Below are 9609 nucleotides of genomic sequence, written 5' to 3' on the forward strand. Positions count from 1 at the left end.
TCAATCAGCAGCAAGCTCGCAGTTTTAGGTGAGCAGTTAACACCACTATTAGCAGCTCCGCGGCCCCACCCAGAGTTCCTGGGTGTGGGGTGGCTGCAGCCCCACGCTGCCCACATCACAGCATACCACACCCAGCCAGAGAGCCAGGCAGGGCTGCCAAAGACCCGCATGGGACATCAGAGTATCTTCCCTGCCTCCTGCTTATTTATGTGTGTCCTCAGTGCCCGAAGGCACGGGTGGGACACCATCACTGTGAGAATTGGCTAGTATACCAGCATGCAGACACCCCCAGGCAGTACAACACGTTTTTAATGCTCAAGGAATTTAGCAGGAGATGCAGCAATGTGCAGAGCGGACCCAGGCCAGGCAGAGCTGCAGAGAGGTTGCAGCATGAGACTGTGTCATTCCCACGCCTCTTGCCTGCTCAGCTAGCCAAGGACATGGGCAGGAGACTGGGAAGCATCCGACCTTGTCAGGCACACAGATGGATAGAGGTTTCTTCTGACCAGAGCCAAAAGTATGGGAAGACCTTCTCAGTGAAGGAGGCCTTGAACTGCCAGATCTTCTTCATGTTCTCTGTGTTGTAGAAGGTCACTTTGCCCGCTTCATAATCCAGATGCACCTTGATTCTCCGGAGCTCTTCCTTCAGTGTCAGCGGGATGGGGGTCACGTGGAGTGCCGTGTACTGGTGATTCCAGTCCAGCCGCAGGGCCCAGATCTTCCCCATGGCCATGCTGAGCGAGTCCTTCCTCTGCACCGATTCCAAGGCCACCCCCACAGCCCAGCTATGTCCGTCCCTGACCTCCACCTCCCAGTAATGCCTCCCGCTTGTGAAGCCCTGGCAGCCCAGGACACTGGGGCTGCCTGTGAATCTCTTGGAGGTGTCGGAGAGGTTTTGATGTATGTCCGCCAGCCGCATGGTTTTGCGGTCCTTCGAGATAATGAGGTACGAGGCTGCCGTCTCTGGGTCCAGCATCACTATCACTAATGCACAACAGAGAGAAACATCAGTCTGTTGCCCGCCAAGGAACAAACCAGAACCTCTCCCTCCTATTCCACGGGGCCAGGACGTGTCCTGTGAGCACAGGGGGCACTTGTGCCCCGCCAGCACACACCCACAGCACCTTTGGGCAGCACAGGACACTTGCTGCCCTCCCTGCCAGCACCCATGGGCGAAGCAATGCTCTCTGAAGCAGGACTGAGCCAGGCAGCGTCCCCACACGCAGGGGACAGACATGGTGGACTTTGCTAAACCCACTTTACTAATCCTGTGCTGGGTACTGCTGGGTCTAAGTGTGATGAGGCTGCAGCCAGGCTGGGTGTGGGAGCAGCAATACATCCCCATGGGTGTGAGGAAGCATCGCCTGCAAGGCAGCAGTGGTGCCAAGCCTGCTCCAGTGACAAGGATGACTGCTCACCAAAGGGAAAACCAGCTCCGAACCCAGCTCTGCCAAGTGACCAGGCAATCTCACTGCAGAGCCAGAGCCACTCACTCACGTGGGATGTTCTGCCATCCCGCGGCCGTCCCACAAGGCCACAAAGGTGTCACCACGCAGTGCCACCAACCCAGGCCCTCTGCTAAAGCCAGTCCTCCGGGGCCCGGGCTCACGGCAGGGACTGCAGCGTGGGGGAAACTGAGGCACGCCTGTCAGGCATGTCAGGTCCCTCATCCTGAAAACTGAGAGGGCAAAGACCAGCCTCAGCACAAATAGCACCTGTGAGATGTGAGCCCTGCGATGCTGCCAGGACCGTGTGGGCCCCCAGCACCTGCAAAACCACTTCTGACCTGTGCCTAAAAGCCAGCTCAAAATGCATACGGCCCCTCTGCTTAACCAGTCACAGCCTTACACATCGTGGCATAAGAATAAAGTCTCCAGAGACGGAAGCCAAGGGCCTCGTGCTGTCCTGGCTCCCATTTGGTGTTAGAGGACAACGTTGTGGGGTGCTGCCTGGCATGGAGACAGACCAGGGTTTTTATAGCAGGCCTAGTCAAAACAAAGGGACACGGATTCAGACAGATCCCGGATTTAGATGTTGTGGTGTGAGCCCTTCTCTGCCCCAAGGACCTAAGGAAAATCATTCTGAAAAGCTTTTCTCCCTCATTTGTGCCCATCAGCTCCAGAAACTTACCCTTTTCTCTGTCCAGCTCGGTCAGCAGGTTCACTGGAGGGAAGAAAAGAAGACGCATTAGTCTCTCGCTTCCTGTGGCGTCTTTCCTGCTCCCCATCAGGACAGCAAGCCAGATGCAGAGCTCCCGCAGCCCCAGGCTCCAGCAAAGCCCATCTCAGAGATGGGTCCTGTCTGGAGCAGGTATGTTTTGCTCCCAAACACCAGGGCAGAGGCACCAGTTAGGGAGGATCTCCCACTGCAGCCGAGCCCAGGAGCAGCACAGCCCGGAGACAGCAGTGCCCGGTGCCCCGGGGCAGCAGCACACCCACCTGGGGCCTGGACACCAGCTACACAGCCAGGCAGTGCTCACTACTGCTTTGCTTTACCTTTGAATTTGGTTACCATATCCACAGCCAGGCGGCTCATCTCAAAGAGGTTCTTAATGGTCTTCTGCAGCTCCGGGGAAACCGACTCCGGGATCGGGGCCTTCGCCACCTCGCAGCTGAGGGGGAAACAACATGGAGAGGAGCTCTGACCCCAGCAGTCAGCCAGCACCCGGGGCCAGGAGGGAAACGGGGAGAAAATCCCCTACAGCAACAGAACTCAGGGGAGCTGTGCCCCAGCTACTGGCATGGGAACCCTCCCTCTTAACAGGGGTGCAACGACCTCTGGTTCCAGATTACATCACATTAAATCCCAATACTCAGGAGGGCAAAGCTGCCTCCCTCCTGCAGTGGCCGCCTGCAGTGTTTCCAAACCTCTGCCCAAGAGTAACACGGGAGGAGAGCGACACTGAGCCCGTTTCGTACCTGCTCAGGGTTTTTCCAACATCCTGGAAGAGAGAAAACACCAGGTCAGCTCTGCTCCTGCCGAGAAGGACCACAGTGCCCAGAGCAGTGAGTTACAGTCACTCCCCTGCTGCACAAGCAGGGCGATGGGGACCTGGGTGGGGGTCACACCGCTCTCCTGGGGTCTCTCCGGTGACTCGCTCCCCCAAATCCCGACCCTCCCTCAGCTCACAGCGCAGGCCCAGCCCCACACCAGCCCCACAGCTGGCTGCTGGCACGCTGGCTGCGCGGGCACCAGGATGCAGGGAGGGTTCACAGCACCCGGGTGGGTGACAGAGCCTCACCATGAGGAATGCAGCCATGGGCTGGTCCCATTTCTTCTCGATCTCTGCGATCAGCGAGTCCAGTAGACATTTCCTCTCTGCAACACTTGAGATGTATTGGTGGCGCTCCTCGGTGAGGTTCTCGTGCGCCTGGTCGAACTGGGCGAGCAGGGCGTCCTCCTGCTCCTGCAGGAACTGCTGCAGCTGCTTGAAGGTGTCCTGCAGCATCTGCCGCTCCGAGGCCACCTTCCCCTGCAAGGCACCCGCGCCAAGGCCCCTGAGCCATCCCGTCCTCCAGCTGCCTCCGCGCGGGCACGGGGACCCGCTGCCGCAGAGAGCGGGGCCAGGATCACGGGGGAGAAGGGGAAGAGGTTTTGGAGAGGAAAAAGCTGGGAGAGTGGACTGGGGGGAGAGGTGGCAAGTCTGGATGTTGATGGACCCAAGGTGATGGCGGAGTTTGAATGAGAGCAGGATGAAAAAAGGATATATGGGATGGACAGAGAGGGAGAGAGACACCAGTGGTTACGGAAAAGGAGATAAATATATATGGGGAAAGATGGGATGTGCCTGCGAAGACGGGTGGGTAAGCAGGCAGGGAGCACGGCGTGCGCACAGAGAGAGAAACACGTACCAGCAGGCCATCACTTTTCTTTTCTCCTTTGGTCTTAAACTCTTCTTTCTGTTTCCGTAGAAAAACCAGGTTCTTCTGCAGTGTCTCCTGGGTAACAACAACAACAACAAAAAAATAGCATATTGGGTGATTTTGAGGTTATGTTTGCAGGTGTGAAATGATGTCATCGAACAGTCCCTGTGGGGACAATACTGCTCTGGGCGTGGGTTTGGAGCTCAGCCCTGTGGGGAAGAGCTCCAAGACAGCACCCACCTTTCTCTGAGCATGCCTTACAGACAGGCGAGGGAGATCCCCACGCGCAGCTGGTTTGGCCAGAAATATTTCTGGAATAGCTTCATGTGGAAACTCTGAAGTTTGTGGGTTTTGGTTGTGGTTTGTTGTGTGTTGTTATTTTTTTTTTTTTGGGGTTGTTGTTTTTTTTTAATTAGGAGAAACAACTTTTAGTGTTGGAAGTGGGATTTGTGGGAAGAGGTTTTCAGCGACAGCAGCACTGCGTCTCGGACGCGCTCCGTTAAACTCACTGGAGTATTAAAAAAATAACAAAACACCTGCAGCAGAGCGAGCTGCTGGCGCGGGGGACCCCAGCCCACATGCTGGGGGGCAGAGACTGTGTCCCCTGTAGCTGCAGCCCCAGCAGGGACATTTGGGGCACTACGGGCTTTGTGGGGCCACAGAGGGGTGAGCGGCGAGAGGGACCTGCACCTGGATGGGCTGAGGGGAGCTGCTGGAGATTCAGCAGCCCCAGCACAGTGGTGGGGATACAGGACCCCAGCCCGCAGCCAGGCAGGGACCCCAGGCCACGGCAGCTGGACCCAGATGGGGACCCCAGCCAGCAGCTGGAGGAGGACCCAAAGCCGTGGCTGGGTAAGGACCCTCACCTGTGCCTCGAGGGGACCCCAGTCCATGAATGCAGGGGGACCCCAGCCCATGTGCAGAGAGGTCCCAGATCCATGCCCCAAGGGGACCCCAGACCATGGAGGGGACCCCAGCCCCTGCCCAGAAAGGACCCCCAGATCTGTGCCCCAAAGGACCCCAGCCCATAGACCAAGGGAACCCCAACCTGTGTCTCAGGGGGACCCCAGCCCTGAGGGGAACCCTGCTTTGTGGCCTGAGGGACCCTAGCCCCATGGGGACCCCAGCCCCAGCTCCCCCATGTGCCCCGAGGGACCCAAGTCCTGAGGGGACCCCACGTGTCCCAGGGGGACCCCAGCCCTGAGGGTACCCCCCCCATGTCCTGAGGGACCCCAGTCCTGAGGGTTGCCCCCCCTGTACCCTGCAGGACCCCAGTCCTGAGGGGACCCCAGCTCTCCTCCAGCTCTGTCCCAGGGGGACCCCAGCCCTGAGGGGACCCCCCCCATGTCCTGATGGATCCCAGTCCTGAGGGGTGCCCCCACTGTGCCCTGCAGGACCCCAGTCCTGAGGGGACCCCAGCCCCAAGAGGACCCCCCCCATGCCCTGAGGGACCCCAGCCCCAAGAGGACCCCTATCCTGAGGGCCCCCCCCCCATGCCCCGAGTGACCCCAGCCCCAGCTTCCCCCCAGCTGTGTCCCAGGGGGACCCCAGCCCTGAGGGGACCCCTCCCTGTGCCCCGAGGGACCCCAGCCCCAGCTCCCCCCCAGCCGTGTCCCAGGGGGACCCCAGCCCTGAGGGGACCCCTCCCTGTGCCTCAAGGGACCCCAGTCCCGAGGCACCCCAGCCCCAGCTCCCCCCCAGCTGTGTCCCAGGGGGACCCCAGTCCTGAGGGGACCCCTCCCTGTGCCTCAGGGGACCCCAGTCCCAGGGGCGCCCCAGCCCCAGCTCCCCCCCAGCCGTGTCCCAGGGGGACCCCAGCCCCAGCTCCCCCCCAGCCGTGTCCCCGAGGGACCCCAGCCCCAGCTCCCCCCCAGCCGTGTCCCAGGGGGACCCCAGTCCTGAGGGGACCCCTCCCTGTGCCTCAGGGGACCCCAGTCCCAGGGGCACCCCAGCCCCAGCTCCCCCCCAGCCGTGTCCCAGGGGGACCCCAGCCCCAGCTCCCCCCCAGCCGTGTCCCAGGGGCACCCCAGCCCCAGCTCCCCCCCAGCCGTGTCCCAGAGGGACCACAGTCCCGAGGCACCCCAGCCCCAGCTCCCCCCCAGCTGTGTCCCAGGGGCACCCCAGCCCCAGCTCCCCCCCAGCCGTGTCCCAGGGGGACCCCAGTCCTGAGGGACCCCAGCCCCGAGGGGACACCCCCCCCCGCCGTGCCCCGAGGGCCCCCCGCCCCATCTCCCCCCACCTGCAGCCTCTGGGCCGCCTCCTTGACGGGGCGGGCGCGGTGGGCGCGGTGCGGGGCCCCCTCCCGGCACCGGAGGCAGAGCGGGACGCGGCAGCTCTCGCAGAAGAGCTCCAGGGCCTCGTCGTGCTCCGAGCACCACAACCGCCGCCCCTCGCCGCCCAGCGCCGCCGCCAGCCCCGCCATGGCCCCCAGCGAGCGGTTGGGCCGCAGCGAGCCGGGGGTGACGGGGGCGCGGCACTGGGGGCAGGCGGTGGGGCGCGGCGGGACCCCCAGCAGCGGCTCCACGCAGTCCCGGCAGAAGTTGTGGCCGCACTCGGTGATGACGGGCTCGCTGAAGAGCTCCAGGCACACGGAGCAGGTGGCCTCGGCCTTCATGCTCTCGCTCACGGCCGTCACTCCGCGCTCCATGGTAGCCACGGCCCGCGGCGCTTCCCGGAAAGGGCAGGCGGGGACGGGCTGGGGCGGCTCCGTGGGGCGGGGAGCGCTTCGTGGGGCGGGCAGGGCTCTGTGAGGTGGGCACGGCTCCGTGGGGCGGGCAGCGCTTCGTGGGGCGGGCAGGGCTCCGTGGGGCGGGCAGCGCTCCGTGGGGCGGGCAGGGCTCCGTGGGGCGGGCAGCGCTTCGTGGGGCGGGCAGCGCTCCGTGGGGCGGGCAGCGCTCCGTGGGGCGGGCAGGGCTCTGTGAGGTGGGCACGGCTCCGTGGGGCGGGCAGCGCTTCGTGGGGCGGGGAGCGCTTCGTGGGGCGGGCAGGGCTCTGTGAGGTGGGCACGGCTCCGTGGGGCGGGCAGCGCTCCGTGGGGCGGGCAGCGCTCCGTGGGGCGGGCAGCGCTCCGTGGGGTTGGCAGCGCTCCGTGGGGCGGGCAGGGCTCTGGGAGGTGGGCACGGCTCCGTGGGGCTGCGGGGACACGGGTTTGCGTGCCTGTCCGTCTGGTGGGGCGTGGGTAGGCACGCGTGTGTCGGTGCACTGGCGTGCATCCATGCGTGTGCGTGGGGGGAAGCACACTGTCAGGGGCACAGCGTGTGTGTGTTGCTCGCGTGTTGGTGTGTGTGTGTGCGTGTGCGTGCCTCTGCGTGTATGTGTGGGTATGTGCATGCGTGTATGTTTGCATGTGTGTGTAGACACGTGCGTGCGTGTGTATGTCCATGGATGTATGCATGTTGGCACACGTATGCACGTCAGTGCATCTCTCTGCATATATGTGTGCATGCATGTGCATGTGTGTAGCCATGTGTTGGGGGGATGTGTGCAACTCGTGTGCCTTTGCAGTGGTATGTGCATGTGCATATGTATGTGTGCATGCACGTGCATTTGCACATGGATGTTGTATGTGTATGTGTGTGCATGCGGACCTGTGCATGTACATGTATGTGTGTGTATCTGTGCAGGTGTGCTTGGGGGTTGCCATGTGCGTGTATGTGGGTACAAGGCTGTGTGTTTCTGTGTGCACATGTGAATGTGCATGCATGTGTGTGCGCTGGCATGTCTGAGTGTACATGTGTCTGCGTACATCTGTTTGCCTGTGTGCGGTGCATGTGTGTGCAGGGTGGCTACATGTTTGTGCGTGTTCATGTGCAGCTGTGAATGGTTTCGCACATGTGTGCCTGCACGTGGGTGCCCATTTCTGCATGGCTGTGTGTCCATGTGCACACAGTTGTGTATGCATGCATCTGTGTGTGCATGTGCATGTATGGACGCCTGTGTCTGCGTGTGCCTGTCTCCACACACGTTTGGTGGTTGGTGTGTGGGTGTACACACGTGTGTACAGCTGTGTGTGCAGCAGTGTCTGGGGGGGAGGTGTGGGTGTACAGCTGTGTGCATTTCTGTGTCTGTGTGCGTGTTCACACACGTGTGTGGTGTGTGCAGCCGTGTGTTTGCATGCCATGAGGCACTGCAGGATTCGGTGCTGAGCCCCGGGGCCACGCTCCCCAGATAAGCCCCAAAGGGAGAAACTCGGGCTGAGCGGAACCAGATGTTCGGGGTAAAAGGCTGATAAGAGCGAGAACTAACCAGCACCAGCTGGACCTGAGCAAAAACGGATGGAAAAATAAAGGGGGAGGGCGAGCACGACCTCCGACTGAATTGATCAGGGGTTGGTGCCCCCCCGTTCCCCCTCCACCCGCCCACAGAACCCACGCTCCGCCTTTCCCTCGCCTCTCGTGGAAATGAGTTGGTGGAATACCTGTCTCTCTGGGGCTAGGGTGCAGATCGGCTGGTGAAATGAACTTAAAAGGCGACCGAAAACTGTGCTGGGGTGCGCCCACCACCCGAGATTGTTGGACCCGAGACAATGCTGGAACCTGGCATGGTGACTGGACTCTTTTTCTCTCCTTTCCCCTTCTCCTTCTCCTTCTCCTTTTCCTCCTTCTCCTTCTTTTCCTCCTTCTCCTTCTCCTTTTCCTCCTTCTCCTTTTCCTCCTTCTCCTTTTCCTCCTTCTCCTTTTCCTCCTTCTCCTTTTCCTCCTTCTCCTTTTCCTCCTTCTCCTTTTCCTCCTTCTCCTTCTCCTTTTCCTCCTTTTAATTTTCCTTTTCCTTTTCCTTCTCCTCCTTTTCCTCCTTCTCCTCCTTCTCCTTCTTCTCCTTCTCCTTTCTTTCCTATAAATTTATCAATGAGAGACACCGTCATTTACTCTCCTTTTCCAAGCTTAAGTTTTTTCTACTCCAAGTAAAATATTTTAACCAGCTCCTTGGTGTCATTTCACCTTAATTTAACCGAAGGGGATCCCAGACCCTTCACAACTCCCTGAGCTCCCACTCCAGGTGGGAACGCATGTGTGTGTACACATGTGCGCGCGTGCACGGGGCTGTCTCTGCCTCCCCCTTCGTGTGCACGTTTGTGTGCCTGGATCTCAGCACACGCGTGTGAGCATGTCCGCCTGCCTCTGCAAACCGGGGAGGGACGAGCCCCGCTTGCGTGTGTGGCGCGTGTGCCCGCCTCTGCGGGGACGACGCCGGCAGCCGCAGCCCCGGGGAAGGGCTGGTGCGTGGGCGAGGGCGAGGGCATCCCCATCCCACCCTGCACCGGGGCGTTGGTGCAGGAGCCGTGGGGTGCAGCAGCGCGGGGTCCCTGCTCCCAGCCCCTGCCCCGTGCCTTCCAGCAGTGCCAGGCAGCAGCTCCCAGACCCTCCAACCCCGGGGGACACCCAGTCGCTTGGTTTTCACCCTCTCCGCTTTATAAACTGGTTAAAAAAGGGACTCTGAAGTTCCCTGGAGTGGTCGGAGCCCTCCTGGGAGCCCGGGGCTGCAAGCCAGCATGCTTCGGTGCGGTGCTGCTTAAATAAATTTAATCCTTTATAACCTCAAACATGCCGGGGAGCTTCGCCCCAGCTCGGGCTGTCACAGGCAGGCTGGAAGTGCGGAGCAGGAGGCCTCGCGCTTCCAGCAGCCGCTTCCCACCCACCGGGGTTGGGGGTTAGTGCAGTGGAAGGGATTTCTGTCAGCGCGGCAGCTGTGGCGAGCGGGAGCCGAGCGTCATCGGGTCCGTGAGCCGCTGCCCCAGGGCCGGCTGCCT

At 61.4% G+C, this 9609-nt stretch overlaps 1 protein-coding gene across 1 annotated transcript; it reads right to left on the reverse strand.

The window, feature by feature from the left end:
• Positions 1 to 291: 291 nt before the first annotated feature.
• Positions 292 to 6559, reverse strand: LOC104359173 (E3 ubiquitin-protein ligase TRIM7). The gene is made up of 7 exons (XM_042802238.1): positions 6103 to 6559; positions 3852 to 3938; positions 3242 to 3472; positions 2919 to 2941; positions 2496 to 2611; positions 2131 to 2163; positions 292 to 984 (listed from the first exon to the last, which is right to left on the reverse strand). The coding sequence occupies exons 1-7, from the start codon at positions 6508 to 6510 to the stop codon at positions 473 to 475; spliced, it is 1410 nt and encodes a 469-aa protein (XP_042658172.1). The 5' UTR covers positions 6511 to 6559; the 3' UTR covers positions 292 to 472.
• Between the last annotated feature and the right edge of the window lie 3050 nt (positions 6560 to 9609).

The sequence above is a fragment of the Tyto alba genome, unplaced genomic scaffold, assembly GCF_018691265.1.
Source record: "Tyto alba isolate M040663 unplaced genomic scaffold, T.alba_DEE_v4.0 Super-Scaffold_38, whole genome shotgun sequence".
In the NCBI taxonomy this organism is placed as follows: domain Eukaryota; kingdom Metazoa; phylum Chordata; class Aves; order Strigiformes; family Tytonidae; genus Tyto; species Tyto alba.

Excerpts from the sequence above, each read along its gene's own strand:
- LOC104359173 (XM_042802238.1), bottom strand. The coding sequence starts at position 6,510 with ATGGAGCGCGGAGTGACGGCCGTGAGCGAGAGCATGAAGGCCGAGGCC. Across the intron at positions 3,473-3,851 it reads AGAAAAGTGATGGCCTGCTG|GGGAAGGTGGCCTCGGAGCG; the intron begins GTACGTGTTTCT and ends GGTGCCTTGCAG. Across the intron at positions 2,942-3,241 it reads CCATGGCTGCATTCCTCATG|GATGTTGGAAAAACCCTGAG; the intron begins GTGAGGCTCTGT and ends TCTCTCTTCCAG.